Raw genomic sequence first — 17,929 nt, forward strand, 5'->3', positions numbered from 1 at the left:
TTAGTATAATAGCAGTGAGCAAAAGAGCGAGGGGCATAAAACGATAATTTTGCTCGACTTGCCTGCGTTTGACATGCTGTTTACGAAAACTACCGCTCCGAAAAGAAAACTGCTTCTGCAGCTTTTAGATGAAGTGTGACTCGAGAACTTTACAGGCAAGTTATTGAGTTATATTGGGTAGTTATTTAGAACTGGTGCCATAAATAAGTGTGAAATTTAAAAGAATGACGCATTAATAACTCCTAGTCCAATTCATAAATCACAAACATATTTAGCAAGATTGTAGATAGTGCCCATGTTGTTAATTCTTGAAAATTTCATTGAGCTACATTTCATAATTTTTTAGTTTTCATTGTTCAAAGTTGGTCATAACCTGGAAACTGCGCTTTTTTTTGACAGAATGTTAGAAGCAAGTAAACGTCGTATAGGGAACAAATTCGGCACGCGAAATATCTAGGAAATATTCCAGAACCTCTGAAGGCGGAATTTCGCTATGACAAACAGAACGGTAGTACTGCGCCATTCAATTGCGCCATTTTTTGGTGCGCCGTAACCTCCGCAAAATACATCCAGCGCGAAAGATCACTGTTATATTCCAGGATTTTTTCACAGGATCTGAAGTCGCTGGTCTTAATACTACCAGTGATGTAAATTTGGGTATGATAAACGACTCATGTTAGCTCGCACTCGCCCCTTTGTTGGTCGACGGGGCTGCTGCATTTGAATCTCGCGGGCGTTTTGACTCAACAATGGAGTTCCGCCGGTCAACGACAGTGGCGCTGTCAAACATTTTGAAGCAAGACTTACGAGACAGACGACTGACTTCGCTGAAACCTGTCCTGCCTTTCGGTCGTTTCTTCGGCTGCTCAGCAGGCTGTCATCGGCGTATCGTGCTGTTTTGCTTGTTGGTGTTTTTTTTTTACTGTGCTTTTGTATTTGTGTGTAGCGCCGTTTTTTATCACTTTATCTTGCCAGTTCTTTTGTGTGCGTAAAAGTGTCAAATGGGGAATCGGCGGAAATATCTTCAGCGCAAAAGGTCGACGATGACAAAGCTTCGTACGCGCATGGCTGATGTCAGGGCCAAACGCAGGTGAGCCATTCGGACCGCAATTTTGTTATTAGTATGTGCATTGAAGCCGCAACTGTACCTGTGTCGCGTGCGTGAGCTACCTCGTAGTGTGTGTTATCGAGTGCGGTTTTTCATGAATGCGTGCGCAAGATAACCAGTGTCACGGCACTGTGACATTTCGTAAGGCGAGAGCAGAAATCTGCTGCATATTATTTGTTCTTTAGCTGGGGGCCTGTAGAAGTGGCTCTAAATTGGAGAGTTGAGGGGCTTCTGTTTAGAAATAAGCGATGAGTTTTAAAAGTCACAGAGGGCACTGAGGGATATGCATGCGCACAATGCAGCAAAAACAATGCCAGCATCTCTTGCCATTGTTTGCACTGCATGAAATACCAGTACCTTCCCTCAGCGGTGTGCAAACCACGGATACCGAAATCGTTAGAAATGCAATTAGTTGTCAGTCTCGGCTACAGGGTATTATGATTCAAAACTAGCTCTCGTAAATGGCGCGGTTTCTGGAAGATCTGCTCCGCAATAGTACAGCTACATTTGGTGCGAATGTCCCTGCACGAATGCGCGTGTAGTGTCTAGATAGGAGTAGGTGAGTTGCATAAATATGGAAGTCTGCTATGGTGTGCTTGCTGCTCGCACCGCTGGCACTTCCTCTATGTGCACGTGCCAACCTGTTCACGGGTGCTCAAAAGGGGTGGTGTCCCTCGTTGTTAGTCATGGCTGGAATTTCCCCCGTCGTAAGTCATTCAGCGCAAGCGTTTCCCCTCTTCTTTCCTGTGAGGGGCGGCGAGGCGTCTCGAATCGGGGTAGAAAGGCGGGGAAGCAGCCCTTGGGACCAGCAACACCCGCTCAGAGCCAAAAGTTGTCAATTTTGCCCACCGGGCCACAACTTTTTGACGTCATGCTGCTTACAATAGGGAGGGGTTTCACAGTTCCGCGAAGCTGATGTTTTGCGAAGGCGATTGAAATGCGGCCGTTCCAATCCAAGCTTCTGCAGCCAAGGCCAGGCTAGAAAGAGGAGACAGACCTGTGTGCCTCTGCTGCGGGGAGTGGGTAGAAGTTGTCAGGGTGCACCCAACCTGGGAGCAGTGGGGTTTGTAATAAAAATCTTTAGCGCGGCACCCAACCCTTGCTCTCACCGTCGTGGTGAAGCGGTGCGTTGCGCGTTTCTTTCCAGGAACGACGCTTGCTCGGTCAACAACTGCGGGGGGTGGGGGGAATGTACACTGCCAGTAGCCTTTAGGCGCTCGCAGTTACATGCGTGGTCCTGACAGTCACCAGACTCCAGCGACAAGACGCGGTCAGGTTCGCCAGCGTAGCCTTGTAAAGTGCACCGGGGAAGGCGTGTCCACAGATGACTTACCCCTTTCATTTCTGGCTATTGAAGCCAGCACTGCCCGTTACTGCTCTGGAGACCACCTGCACCCACAATTATAAATGCATATTCGCAGAAAACATTCAAGGGCGTTCAGGCAACCCTGCAAACGCGTTTCTGAAGAACGGCAGATTGGGCTACTTGGAGTTGATTCATAGGGGTTGAGTGGACTTGATCTATAGTGGTTCAACAGCCCTGCCAGACACTGACAGAGAATAAGATGAGACCCACAGAAGGAGCCTCCTTGTACGTCGCCTTTTTCTCTGTGAGTGTCTGGTATCGCCGTTGAACCCCTAACATAAAACGTGCTCCGCCTGGCGGCCGCTAGGAGGGTACGCTAATGGAAAACTTGGCATAATGCAATACAGTAAGCCGTTAGTACAGGCTCGAGTATCCGAACTGCTGACATGATAGTACCAACACAGCAGCTTTTTCTTTTTTTTCTCTGCGCTATTAGCCTCCCCGGTATGCCTGCTCATGGATGCAGCTGCGGACATAAAATAGCTGCACACACACAAATACGCGAGGCCTTGCGAGCCTTGCGCGAGTGCGTTTGTTGAGTCCATGTGGAGAAAGAAAACAAAGCAGTGTGCAGGGGCGTTATTGTTCATTTCCCCTATCCCCCTATCTGACAGAGTCCCATTATCTAAAAGCGACCGTCCACCCGGAAATTAGTCGATTTTTTTTTTCGGCAGCAGTGAAGAGAAATGAGGGCTGAGAGCCTACATGTTGCACCGCCGGGGTGGGGGGTCTGTGTGCGCTGCAGGAAATCCAGAAATCTGAGTTTACCGTAGGAACTTCGTCCAGCGTACTAGACGATAATTAACAACAGTTTTAAACCCTAATTTCTGAAAATGAAGTGGCATCATGTTTGAGTAGTAAATACTACATTTTGATAGTTTTCAAATGCAATTTAGTGACTTTTCAAAAATGGTTTACCGTGTATGATCACACAAGGCAAAGCTATTTTTGAAAACGTACCATTTTCCACGTTTGTGCGCGTGCGTGGGGGGATTTATACCCCTGTCACACGGGCAACTTTAGTGATACTTTCACGAAGTGCACTCCCCATGAACGAATAGCACTTTCATTGCGCTGTCACATGGCAAAATAAGTGCTAATTGAAAATCATGATAGTGACGATGGGTGTTGCAGGTAGTGACGATCGGTGCTGCAGCACATTGTGAAAATTAGTTTGTTTTCGCAAATACTTGGAGAATATTTCATAGCAGATGTAATTGCTAAACGAACAGAGCCATGTTTCCGCTGATGAAAAACCTTTGAAATGTCGCCATGTAACTTCGATGGTACTCCTAGGGAGCTGTCGAGAAAGTACAATAGTACAATTTAGGGGTTCGCAGCCGACCTTCTGTAGCAAGGCAGCAGAGGCTAGGTAGGAAATGAAAAGAAACTGGCTTTGCTGTCGTGACGGCAGGAGTGGTTTACCCCATAATCAGCGGATAAAAATCTTTCTTGACAGACAAATTAGACTAATCCCTAACCGTCGAACATGTTGTAGTGATTGTTCTGCTGCTCTTCGAAGTAAGTAACCCGCATTCATTATATGTTTTTCATAATCACCAGGCCTTGATAGTAAATGACTTCTAATAAAGAAGTCCTTTCTGCATGTTGTGGATTTATTGTTATGCGCTGAAAGCGTTTTGTCGCTTTTGTTGTTTCTTGTTTGTTGTTTTTTTGCTGATTTACTGTATATCACTGTATTTTGCCATTTTCTGACGCTGCTTCTGCAAATATACTTTTGTACAATAAGCAGGAAACCGGAACTTGGGGATCGACTGTACGATTGAAGATGTTGAAGTCGTTGCACACTGTGATTCCACGAAGGAGGGTTGATGTGATAGCAGTTGTGCGCGGATCGAGTGACTGAGTGCCCTGTATATATTTGAGCCCCAAACTTGGGAATAAACAATTGGTAGTTCAGCCACTTTATTGTCTGTTTCTCTTTTCCGGTTTTTGTATTTTGGTTGGTTATTTATTTCTAATAATAAAGAGTTTTAGTTGTTGCAGTTCTTGTGTTACACAGGAGTGCTGAAGCGGGCACAGCTCTCACCATGAGAAATTAGTTGCTACGCTGAGCTTAGCGTTTCGAGTAGACATGTAGTATGCAGTCTTCCTCGACTAGCCTGGCTTCCAGGACTATTGAGGATTTGAGGGCTCCAGGAGCTCGTTTGTGGCAACCCTGTATCCCGGTAGCCGATCATCGTGCACATCGTACAGAAAATGAGGGTCCCAACAGGGGTGCCCTAACAGTGCTCATTTCTTCAGAAGGCATCAGCTGGAGGGTACTAACAAACTATGCCCCTTGTGTGCCTCTGCAGTGGATGCCATTATCAAATTTTCTGGGCATTTGGCTTATCACGCTTTTGTCACGTGAATAACCTTTATAACAACTTTACAGTCAGGTGTGGCTGAAGAAGTAGGTTCGACATCCGTGCGCGTGGTTGGTAGATGATGTTATTTTTTCAAAATGTTGATACGATGTGTTTAGACTTATGCCTTTGCTCCACTGTTGTTTCTTTTGGACAGACATGTTTCTTCAGAAAAATAGTTGCCGCTACGGATATCGAGTATGCTGCTGTGCAGGCCCAAGATGGCTCGCATATCACGTGAGAGACTCTGGCGTACCGCGTGTCGCTGCCAAGGCGCAAGTACAGTGTAGCGCAGGGGTTAGCGCATGATGTGACTGCAACACTTCGCGAAAAAGTAAAAAAAGAAACGGTACTGCCAGTCGGCGTATGTATTTCTCGCTTCCTGGGTATTTTTTCGCGCAGTTTTTTGAACACGACAGATGAAATAAGTGTTACTGCAAAATTTGCAGTTGGACTGCAGTTAGACCCTTGAGGCCTCTTACTAAAGCGCTTTTTTGAACGTACTATCACGATCAAAAGAAATGCGAACAGAGTGCAGGTCGAGCTTAGTATTCGAAAGAGCAACTTTTGAGAAGGAAAACCGAGACTCCTTTACTCTCTTCCGCGATTTTTTTTTTCACATTCCCTCAAAATGCGGACTCAACTCGAATTCTGTCCGGCTCATGTATCCACGGGATGAATGGCCTTGTGAATGCCCTGTGTTGGCTGACGCTCTGACAACCGGTTCCGATGCGCTTGAGTTGCGCAGTTTCCACAGCTATTCTAAAGGATTTTTTTTTTCAGCGAGAGAGCTACCGGGCGCTCCATGTTAGAAGGAGCACAGGGAACGCTGTGAGTAGCGAGAGAGGAGGCGGCCAGAGATGATTATCCTAGGGCGAAGACACGATCTTGCACCCCTGCCTCGCGCTATGGCTCATCGGTTGAGAAGCGCTGTCCTGAAACACCGCCAAATATTTCGAATCGGCTCCTGGACAATGCAGACCACTTGGAGGCCAGATCTGCGAATTTCCGCTACCTATCGCCGAAATTCACTAATTGTGCAAGGATCGATTCGCCCCAGACCTCAGCGTGAGCACAAAATGTTTTCTTATGCTAGAGCAAACATAGCGAAACAGAGCAGCAGAAGAGATTTCAGTTGGAAAGTGACGTGAAAGCAAAAGTCCACTGATTTTGCGGACATCAGCTAGAGGACTACCATGGTGCGTATAGCTCTGACTTCCCGCATTCCCCGGAATGGAGAAAAAATTAGCCTTTTACTATACAAATTTACTATACAAACAGTGCCAGTACAAAAAGATGGGGGGGTGGGAGTGCAATATCCACATTCGATCGCTTATTTTCAAGACAGAAGTTAAAGTGGTTTTTGTAGTAAACGTTGCTTTGACTACATGCGCCTTTTATTTTTTCGGCAGGAAAAGAGAGCGAGCCAAAAAGCACGAGGACGACTTCTGTGTACCCACTCTCATTGCGAAATGGTTTGCTTGACGTCGTGTGCAGTGGAATTGTGGCCGAATGGTGAGAATTTAATTTTTCGTCTTTGGTGAGATGAACTCACTGAAGATTCACTACTTTCGCTAACAGCGGGTTTGAACTCATATGACCTGAGATAGGATGCATTCGGGAATATGTCCTTTACCGCTTATGCACGACGGAAATCAGAACCGCTTAATTAATTTTCCACTGCAGACCAGTTGGTAAGAATATGTTTAATACTTCCGTACTGTTTCTTTTTGCCTTCTACACTTGCAGACTCAATAGAAAATCCGCAATTTCTGGTTAAAGCTTTTGCCCAAGTTCTCTCGCAATGAAAAAGGGCATTACTGTGGACTATCAGACTAGCATTTTTGTGTGGTTTTCAAGTCGCAGTTTCGAATCCAATTATAGCATGCATGCATGCGAAGCGACTAAGGTAAAACAAAGGTGCCCTGAGTTCCTTGCATTCAGCGTATTTCGCAAAAAATCGTAAGCCGTATTTTTAACCCCATTAAAAAAAAACTAATCAAAAATGTTTTGATGTCCATGTGGAAGAGACGCTACAACCTGTGCATATTTACTTGAATAAAAAATTAGCTCCCAATTTAGAGATACGAGTTATGATAATAAAACAAAATAATACATTAATCTGTTTTGAATATCACATTAATTTGCTTATCTCGCATTGAATATATTTACTGGGAGTGCGACACGACGCATTAAACTAAATTAAACCATTTGGTATAAGGGAAGTTTAGTAAATTAAATTCCACTTTGTGCAACTAATGTGGTGCTGGTTCTTAAGAATAAATTAAAAATTATCCTGCAAATTATGTTGTTAGTGTCTTCACGATCACTGTGTTTCACAAAATTCGGTGTTATTTAATCATTTTTGTTTTTGTTCTGTGATGGCCATAATTCAACTTACCATGACATCATGCATCTATTTGCAGGCTTGGCGCTTCGTGAGGCCATCGTGCAAGAGCTGGACGAGGAATTTGTTTGAATGCAGTCCAGAAGCCCTCTTGCAAGTGGAGTGCAACGATTACTTCGGATACGACTGATCAGTTCACTGGATGACAGCTCCGTTGAGCACTTTATGGATGCCATAGCCGTGCCGCAGCAGCTTGCCGAGATGCTTTGTCCAACCTGATCGGCACGCACCAAACTTCAAAAATAAATTGTTTTCCCACAGCCTCTGCCACCATGCTCTTGAGCCCCCTTTCTTTACTCCCCAGGGTGGCTGGTGGTAGCGCAAACCATCCTGTGTGCGCTAAAATTGTAATTCTTGTAACTCAAAGCAATAAACGGGTCTTTTTTCCGGAATTCTTTCGCACCTTCATTTATGAATATTTGCTAGGTAGAATAGTATGTACATCCACCCACAGTGCCGGTCATTGGCGAGTGGGTTAATTGCATGTGCCAGCGTTCGAAAGCTGGATGCCATTATTCGAAAGCTGGAAACCATCATTCGAAGGCTGAATGCCATTATTCGAAAGCAGGCTACCAATGCTTGAAAGTTGGCTACCAATGTTTGAAAGTTGGATGCCAGTATGAGACCTTTGCTGGCCCATGCTGCAGAACGAACATCGGGTCTGCGTTGGCCGCTTGATCGGCCTAACGTTGGCCCAAAACGGCCATGAAAGTAGGGCCAATGTGTAAAGTGGTAGCGCTCGGCCCAAATGCCAGTGTAGGACCGATGTTCGTGCAAATTTTTGCCAACAGTTGCCCGACGTTCGGCCAATGTTGTTGTGCTGCCTGGGTGGCGGTCCTCGGTAGACAACTCAATAGACAAAAGAAATATGACTCAAAACATATAAGTCAACCCTCGTTATATACCAGGTTATGTAGACCCATTTTATGTAGTTCGCCGCTTGATGGCATGACGGCGCAAGCGCAGCTCAAGGCAATAAACGGGGAGCGATACAATAGCAAAGACAGGAGTCAGTGGCAAATGGATGTAAAAGCGATAAATCGGTGCCATCGCATGTGGCCCGCATGAGTAGCGGCAAACAGAACAGCCAACGGTTCGGTAGTTCCGTGACGCAGGCTACAGAGGTCCCGGAAGTTTATACTCGCATAAGTAATTCGCTCGGGAAAGCGACCGCCGGTGCGAGCCAGCCGGGTAAACGGCGCGCAATGACTTTTTCTTACCGGAAGCAATTCTACAAATTCACTCACCATTCATTCACTCACCTTTCGCAGCAGCACCGGTAATCCGAAGCGTGCCCTGTGCCCCCACGTGCATGTTTTTTAATATAAATCTGGACAATAAATTACGCGGGTGCAAATTACGTAAGTGAACACGGTATTCTATTGCGAAAGCAATACTACTCCCAAGAACAGCCTTTCGCGTAGCGGCGGCCACTTGCCACGTTTGACCTTTAGAATGACCTCTGACATCATACCATGCCTATATATAGTGACGCCACAGCGTGACGTCATACCAGGAGCGGGAGGCTACCAACTCGGCTCGTCGGATAACAGCAGCCGCTTGCCACGGAGCGCCGCGCTCTTCCCACTAGAGGCGCTGTATATGCAGTATAAAACACCTGCTTTCTCAACCTACCAGGCTTAACCAAAGTTAAGCCCCCGCCAATTTTTTTAAAATACTAGTTGGTCGTATCTTATTGGGCTATCACTGTACCGTCACGGGCCACCTCACGAGGCAGCGCAACCAAAGCAGCAAGCACAGCCAGTGAAGCGAAACAATTTATTAACTGAATGAAGGGACCTGCATGTCATCTGGGCCCCCAGCGTTTCAATAGCTGATCACTCCTCTGCTGTTGCCAGGAACGTTCCAGATATGCTCCAAGCTGCTGCTGCAAGAGACCTATTGCAGGCAAAAAATATTTGCATATAGTTTCGCAAGGCTAAGAGTGGAATATCATGAAGTAAAATCTGCCATGTCAGAACAGTCCAAGACATGCCATTGTAAAGGTCATGACAAGGTCAAAGGTAAAGTCATGGTATGTCATGACATGGTAGACTGTGATATGACATGGTATGACTCAGTTGCAACCCTTCGTGCATCAGTAGTTTCAGGGACGTATTTACTTATGCCCGAAATCCGTAAAGTGGGATTAGTAGTGATGCTACACCAAAAAGGATCGCTTTAGCCACATAATGTGGTACAGGGCAAGGACATCGCTTTAATACTCGCAAGTTAGCTAAACAGTACCGGTGGGCTAGTCTGTCTGCAGTCCTTACAAAAACTGTAGCACAACCAAGACAACACAGAAAGAAAGTAGATGAGACCAAATGCTAACCTCTCTGAACGATTTGAAGGGCAGATCACTTTTAGCCAAGGTTCCTAAAACCCCCCAAATTTTCTCTCCATAAGCAATGGTTGATTCAAAAGGGGGCGTGGCCCCCTTGCTGCCTAATCAAGGAATTAATTTTTCAACTAAGACAGAAATGCATTGCTAAAAGGATCCCCCGCAAATCCGTACCTGCCCAGAAACGACAAGAGGAAAAAACAGGACGGCAATACCAAGGATACGTATGTGGTGAGAGGACAGGACAAGTGCTAACCTCTCCTTACATTCGTGTGTTGTTAGGTTCCTGCTCTTGTTTTCTCCTCATGTCGAACTAAAAAGCCCAGCAACATTCAGTGACAACAAGAGTTGTACTGAACTCCATCCCATGACTGAACACCCACTCTAAGGCCCATATAAACCAGGCCCCATATGGGCCTCAATCACCATGCATCTTACGGAATCACGTGACCTGTACGAGAACCAGTCTTGAACCACACAGAACAATATCAGGAGTTCTCGTTCCTGGGCTATCATGTCATGCAGCAGTTTTTGATTACAACATACTTTAAGACAAACATAGTTTACCCCAAGGAAAGCCCCTTATATAGTCGTTGCTCTAAAAAACTTGGGTGCCTTCTTCAGCACATTCTTAAAGAAGAAAATGCCATAGCATTTCGGTTGCCTGTTGCGGTATCTATAACGAGTGTCTAACGGCTTAGCAATCTTCCCGCCAAAACTACGGTTGGGGTTCCACTGCCCTTACACGGTAAGCACCAGTTTTTACATTTCAAAATGTTGAAGTACCTTCCATTGGATTATCACAAGAGATAATACTAATCTGACTCACTAATCCACCTTAATCAATTTTCTGGAGTGGGCTTAGTACTTCCAAATTTTCGGGGGTCCTTCAGAATTTTAGAGGGTGGGCCGATTTCAAGACCTTGGGGGTCCTCAGATTTTGAAATCTGGTGGTGCTCTATGATTGGTCCACTTGTGGTCACTTGATGTTAATGTCGCGACCCTCTCAATCGCACTCATAGATCGCGGCGTGTACTCGTACCACTCCTAGTGCGATTAAGCGATGCGCGACTGCCCTGGTAGGGGACAGTTTCAGAGCCACCGGTTGGGATTGCGCAGGCCGGGCTGTTCTCCCAGCTCCCGTAAGGCTCGTAAGCAGCGCCACGGTGGGCAGGTTGTAAATGCGTTGAATTTGGCAGTGGTGGGCAGTCTGCTCACAATCTGGCAGGCAGGTTGCCACTTTTTACGGTCACAAGGTCGCGCGACCTCCCTCGACCAAGCAAGGAATTTCATGACAGTGAAGCTGGTAGAAGGACTATGGTAGATATCTTCCAGTATTTTCAGATACGCCTCTTCAACACCCCGATTCCACAATGCTGCATTTCTACTGAAGTTTCAAATGAGTCAAATGCTTTCTCGTAATCAATGAAGGCTACATACAATGGTAGCCTTCACTCTGCGCATTCACCTACCAGTAGATTGATAGTGAATATGGTCTACTGCCGAGTATCCTTCACAAAAGCCTACCTGATCACCTGATTATTTGCTTGACTGAAGTCTAGGGTGATCCTGATTCTATCTGCAATTACCTTAGTAAATACCTAGTAGGCAACGGACTGACTGGTCTAATCTTTCATGTCCTTGACATCTTGACATGAATTAAGATGTTAGCGTTCTTCCAAGCTTCTGATATATCTGCTGCTACGTGATCCTCACCAGCTGCTTTCCACTTTCGTTACTGGCGGGATGTCTCATTGCTGTGTGCTAATACCCCTCCGATTAACGTTCAGATTTCATGGGCTGCTGTATAGATTTGTGTAGCTCTTCGGCTACTTTACCTACCTTATGTATACTACTAATCACATTCCCCTCTTTCTCTCTTAGCGCATACATCTGGTTTTTGCCTATGCCTAGTTTTCTCTTCACTGCTTTTAGGCTACCTCTGTTATTTAGAGCATGCTCGATCTTCTCCACGCTAAGCTTCCTAATGCCAGCTACCTTGTGCTTATTTACTACTCTGATAGCTCTGCCAGTTCTATTCTGTCTGTAGGGTTCAACGCTACTGCATTGGTCACAACTGATTTTGTTCGCACAGCTGGTGACACACATTTTTCACTTGTCATCCAGCGAAAAAAAAAGAGAAAAACTCCATGTGTCGATGGAATTGCACAACCAGGCCTGGGGTGCGGCATGATCTCAGTGACCAGAACCAACAACGCACTCCCTCGCCAGAGCATGATTTGGACACCCTGGTGTAGTACTTGGCCAGGAGGAGGAGGAAAAGCTTTATTGGAAAGAAAGGGAGCTGTGCAAGCTTATGGGTGGGGTCCTTATTCCATGGCTCCACTGGCTTGAGCTCCCCTGTGGACATGCTGTATGAGTGCCCATTGGTAATCCAGGTTGTCGCTGCTCAGCAGCGCCTCCCATCACTCAAAAGACGTGCTTTCCATCGGCAGATTGTTTGGTTTGGCCGCACATCCCCACGAAATGTGGAAGAGTGTAGGGCAGGCCTGGCACCAGGGACATGTATCGGTGTATAATGTTGGGTGTATGAGATGTACTCAATGGAGGTTCTCAAAAAGGGTTCGTCTTTACCTGCTGCCAAGAGATGGCATCTGGGGTGTCTAACTTCCTACAAGGTGGGGGGAAGTGTCTACTTTGAAGGTGCTGAAACTCAAGGTGTTCGTTGTACCTGGAAGCTAGAGGGGTAAAAGCGGGCACGGTTTGTGGCCCCACTCGAATGATGATGCCTCGAGCTAAAGCATGTGCCCCTTGTTTCCCTCCAGTTCCTCGTGGCCTGGGGTACAGGTAAATTGGTGGTGCTTGGTAACTGGTGCAGTGCCCAAGAGCCGGGTAACGTGCTAGGGAAGTCGGTCTCTCGGGAAGTTCCAACACGCGCGTTGCGAGTATGTTATCACATGAGCACTCTGGCCTTAGGACTCGTAACACCTAATGGCAACCTTCTGTGAACATCCCAATAAACCCTCAACCCTCAGTCCCCAGCGGCTGTGGAGCAACTGACCAAGGCATTGGTCAGAAATGTGACGTAACAGAGGGTACTAAGAATCTCCAGCTTCGCACAGCCCGCCACTGGAAACTGAGCCTGGCAACGCTTAATGCTAGAACCTTATCCAGTGAGGCTAGCTTAGCAGTGATGTACGAGGAACTAGCGGCTATTAAATGGGATGTCATGGGGCTTAGTGCGGATACGTAAAAGCTGAACGTGGTGCAGGCCTATGCGCCTACATTCAGGCATGATAACCAGATCGTTGAATGCTTCTATGAAGCAAACTTTAATTTTTCCTCACTGTCCCTTTATGGATAGCTTAAGCACTGTTCAAGTTTTCTGTCTCAAAATACAGCAAAATCAGGCTGCACTCAAATTTCACATTAGGGAGTAGCGTAATCGTCAGTAAATTTTTCTTCAACTTTGATGTTTCTGTGAAAGCTGCAGAGCTTTCATTTGCACACCAATGGATGTACTCAGGTGGATTCTAATGAGTAATTACTGATCTAAACAGAAACTTATTGTCACCTCCTTGGAAGAAAAACCTTGGCCAGCACTAACACTTTCATGCAAGACAGAACACAAGCACCTTAAAACCGAGACCCTAAAAGGGTAAGGTATCACAGCAGCTACTTCACTTTGGGACCCGATAATTTTTACATGAAGATACGACCACAGATGTGAAGTCCTTCACTGTTCAGCATACTAGGGTCCACCACAATCAACATCACCAAGTGGAAAGAACCCAACCCCTATCAATCGAAGGACTTTGCAGAGTGCCAGCCGTGCTCACTGGACAGCTTCCACTTTTTGAAACAGCAACGTTTGATAGCACAAGACCTCCTGCTTGAAGACAAAGCACTTGGCACTTACCCAGACCAGTGTTCAAAAAGTTCCAGAAATCATGGCCCTGGAGAGCACCCAAAACATTCACAATCCCACAAGTAGTGCAATGCTGAGCAAAAAACTGCACACTTTTGCTGCAAAGCCCAGTTACAGTCGGGATAACAAGGTTCACATCAAGTAGGACCGCTGAGCACAGCGGATGCTGTCAATGGAGAGGCTTCAAATCAGTGTTCAACTTCCTATGATCCTTCAACGCGTGGCAAAACTTAAAAGTGCAACTCTTATCGTAACTAAGCACATACAATGACCTGCACACAGTGTCCAACACATAATGCATACATCCGCACATACACCAGCGAGCGCACACAACACATGCCGCTTTAATGTGCACCTGAGAGGCGGGCATTTCATGCAAGCAGTGTGCAAAGCAGTGCATATATACACTTCACACACGTGCTTCACAGATTGACGCCATGGCCAGTTTCGCCCAAATACTGTAAGTAGAGCACTAACCATACGACCACAATTTCCATACCAGTCTCATGCCATGCAACTGATGTAGATGCAGAATGGCGATGCAGTTCTGAGCAATAAGCTGGGTGCTAATGCACTCAACACGCGGCTTGAATTTTTCAGCCACCAGTGGCAACGGTCAGACTCGCCCCGAATAGTGTAATGGGAAGAGTCTGTCACACAGGGCAGCAGTGTGGCAAAATGTTCTTGGCCACCATACTAGTCAGTCTGAAAATGCACAGCCTATGTCAGAAAAGCACAACCCAAGCGGTTTGCTTCTAAACTGTGCAGTGGGGCTCTCCCGCACTCCCAGAAGTGTCGAGCCTCGAAGCCCAAATGCAAAACAGGAGGGCTGTTTGATAAAGGCTGTGCCAACCGACAGCAAGCTCAACACAAATGCTCGAGTGCGAGTTCTGCACTGACATTAGAGCCGCTGAGACCGAGAACATGCTAAACTGTGTCTTTGCGGTTGCCAGTGCCGTTTCAACCTTAACATTGTCTCGGAACCAGCGGCCGATGCCCAGCGGTGCTAACAGGCACCTTTAGCATACTGTGTACCGTGTTACCGTTAGCATTACCGGAATACCGGAAGCCCACCCACCACCAATGAGCATGCGCAGATTGCCTCAAGGACACCAGATGGGGCCGGTTACCTGACAGCCTCACGCACTCCTGCCACATCGGGACCAATCAGCGCGTGCTCTCTGGCAGTGGGCAGGATCCCGGTACACTGGCAACACTAACGGTAACATGGTATGCAAAGATGTCTAATGTCAATAAAAGACACGCGCTCGAGCGTTCATGTTAAGCGTGGTATCAGCGGGACCAGCTTCATGTGGTATGCCAATGGCACCTCACCCGAGACGAGATGACAGCATGCGCCCTATTCCTCTACGCAGCGAAGTGAAAAGAATTACCTGTTCTCTTCAAGGGCTTCTATGAGCTCCTCAATAAAAATTAAGATCGATTCCAGATAAGCACGGTTGGCATCCAGGCACTGTTCCAAGCCAGAAGGTGGTTCCGTACTGTTCAAGCCTGAGAAAAGAGTGAAAAAAGTATGCAAACTTGTTTTCCCAAGTTTAAAAAACAAAAACAAATGCAGGGTACAAACCAGCACACGACAACTCTGTGTATGCGGCCACATTCAAGGCAACCAAAAATCCCAACCTTCGGTGGCAAGATGCGCTTGCCTTCGGACGCAATGTGATGCGGTACGGTCCGTACAAACCATCACCGGCTCGCGCCATATACAGTGTTGTGCATCTTTATCGAGAAGACTTGTAAAAATTTTCGTGCTACATCCGCTGGCTTGTTTGCGCTGAAACTCCGCACAGATGTTGCGTGCTGCGGTAACTTCCAAGGCGCAAGCCTTTAACGCCTCATCGTTGTCGAGAGAAGGTTGTCAGCAGAGGTGTCACGCCTTTTCTAGTCAGACCTGAAAAAAAATCTTTGTGCACGATGGGATTCGAATCACCATCCTTCCGTTCGCAGCCAAGCGTGCTAATGGCTACGCTACTTCCTGCCAACGCATATGCAGTTCTCCTTGTCGAGGACGCTGGAGAGTGTTTGCAGAAAGGTGTCAAATCAGACAGATGCCTCCAAAAGTCCTCCAATGTCTCCAGCATTTAAGATTCAGAAACAGTTGTGTACTTAATTAACATCTTAACCATACATCGGTGACACAAGCAGCAACACCGCGCTGAAGACTTTCGCCTCACCGCACTTTAGGTCAACAAAGTGCCGCCCTGAATTTTCTGTCTCACAGAAAGTTTGGCAACGGTGCTTACCTGGTTCAGCCGCGCATGATGCAAGCCCGTAATCGGCTGCACCGATATCGGGGAACCGAACGCAGCCAACGCTGGGTTTCAAGGACAGCGGTGGCACCATCAAATGACCCGCATACCTAGAAACGCTCACCTTGGCGCCTTTCGCGCTGTGGCGCTTTCCTCTGCAGACAAGAGATGGCACCAATACTTCCCCTCTGCGGCAACCTGACGCTTGCGGCTTTGGGTTCCTCGTTCTCAGCACAGATGATTACAGGCTTACATCTTGCGTGGCTGAACCAGGTAAGCACCGTTGTTAAACTTGCTACGAGACAAAAGTTACCAGAACAAGCAAGCTCTGTGCGCAGTTTCACCGCAAACGACCCAGCGGTTCGGGCTAGAAAATTTTGAAAAAATTTCACGATAAAGATGCACAATACTGTAGTATAGTTGTCATGGGCATCCGGAAGGGGGGCTGCTGCTTGATTAGCACGCTTAGGTGAAGGTAACTTTTCGCATTTCGCTTATTAGGTTTATTTCTTTCTTCATTAATAAAATCTAATGCATGTTCTCCTAGCCTAACACTAATCTGCTGTTTCTAATTTTTGTTTCATGTGCGTAGTTTGAACCACAAATAGAGCCTTTCTGATGCTAACCTAACCATCCCCGGACATCGGATGCCCCCTCCACCCTGCAAAAAGTTCTGCAGACGCCCTTGATAAATGTTATACTTATTACTGCTCATTTAAAAATCGCGCGGTGTAGCGAAGTTGTTCAATAAGCAGCCGCGCATCACAACGCGTGCATTATAGTGGCATAATACACGTAATAGATGCCTGTTGGCACCCAGTCTATCCATTGTGCTAAGAGAATTAGGGAGCGTATGACGGGGTTTTTCATCTCCCACGAATGGTATCGTCATGCTACATTCCACGCACGTGTAGTCAAAAAAGGGCTATCCGCAAGCTGCGTTCACTAGGGCGCGCTTCACACTTCCTACAACTTCTCATAAGTTACTTTTTTCTTCTCTTGACAGTTCATTGTAAATACTTACCAAGAATTTTTTCTCTTGACGACAGTTCAATGTAAATACTTACCAAGGAGAGTATCATCTTCACCATCTTCAACGTCGTTGTCGGCGTTTTCGGCGTTGCTGTCCTCTGGCAGAAAGCTTGTGCGACCGACGACATACTCTGAGGAGGCATCGTAACCGGGCTCGTCGAATTCATCGCTCTCAAACTCCTCGACGTCAAAATCATCGGGATTGAACACTAGCGGACGCAAGTCAAGAAGCGTGGCGTTGCTTGGCCCCGGCTCGCTGTAGTTCTCGTCCATGTCAGACTCGTCGTCCATTGCGTCTGGGTCTGAGCAGAGCAGTATTAGAGAGTTTTAGTTCTGCGTAGCGACCGTTAAGCGGGGAACACATGTGCGAACTGTGGCGCGACGCGTCGCGCGACGCGTCGCTGACGAACGCTCGCAGCACCGGAATCGGAGACACACGGGAGCGCCGCCGGCATGGCCGCCGGCAAGAAGCGTTTGCGGGACGGCAGGCTGGAAACGCTGATTGGTCGATGGGATGCGCTTCTCCGTGACGTTTTTTGACTTCGCCCTCGTTCTCAACCGGACGTGGCGTCAGCGCGCCTTTCTCGACCTCTCCCTAGAGCGCCTGGGGAATCGCTAGGTGCACCCGCCGCGCCGCGCGTGCGTGGTGAGCGGGCATGCCGCATTCGTTTCGTGATCCTCGGCGCGCTCGTTTCGAGGCGTGTGCAGCTATGGCGTTCGTGCGTGGTGCGCTCGGCGGCGACAGCCAGCTGAAATTTCTGTGCAGTTTTTGCTTGCGGCTTTCGCCGTTTCCCCAGGAGCACGTGGCTAGTGTCGTGCTCGTATTTAAAGTTTTTGCCGCGGCACTACAAGGATCCGCATCAGGCGCGCTTTGAGGACCGCCGTTTGACAGCTACGCTGACGCGCTTGTCGGGGGTGCGCATTCTCAACCCTGAGGTAAGGACTGAACTACATTGTCGCAAGTTTTCTCGTGCATTGAGGACTCACCAAATTGCGGTGCTTGTAACGAAACTTTTTTTTTTTTTGCAGCGTCGTCCCCTGGATATGCTTCTCGGAAGCCGATGTCATTGTTCGCCGCGGACGCTGGGCCTACTGCTCGCCGCCACGCCGCTGTAGGTTGACGTTGAAGAGCTGCTCCAAACGG

The 17,929-nt window shown here is 47.3% G+C and overlaps 1 protein-coding gene across 2 annotated transcripts in view; it reads right to left on the reverse strand.

Annotated features, from left to right (window-relative positions):
* The window catches only part of LOC149355954 (uncharacterized), a 30,525-nt gene extending 13,367 nt beyond the window's left edge, over positions 1-17,158 (reverse strand). The window contains exons 1-3 of one of the 2 annotated variants that reach the window (XM_089584053.1): positions 16,821-17,158; positions 14,878-14,995; positions 9,016-9,149 (exon numbers count right to left, since the gene is read on the reverse strand). In XM_089584053.1, the coding sequence (XP_089440179.1) occupies positions 9,089-9,149; positions 14,878-14,995; positions 16,821-17,076 (435 nt within the window). In that variant the 5' untranslated portion in view covers positions 17,077-17,158 and the 3' untranslated portion in view covers positions 9,016-9,088. Of the gene's footprint in view, positions 1-9,015; positions 9,150-14,877; positions 14,996-16,820 lie in introns of those variants that run through there. The other variant, XR_016291586.1, reaches the window with a different exon arrangement.
* Positions 17,159-17,929: the final 771 nt, after the last annotated feature.

Source organism: Amblyomma mixtum, chromosome 3, assembly GCF_055824585.1.
Source record: "Amblyomma mixtum isolate Tamu chromosome 3, ASM5582458v1, whole genome shotgun sequence".
NCBI classification, from domain to species: Eukaryota; Metazoa; Arthropoda; class Arachnida; order Ixodida; family Ixodidae; genus Amblyomma; species Amblyomma mixtum.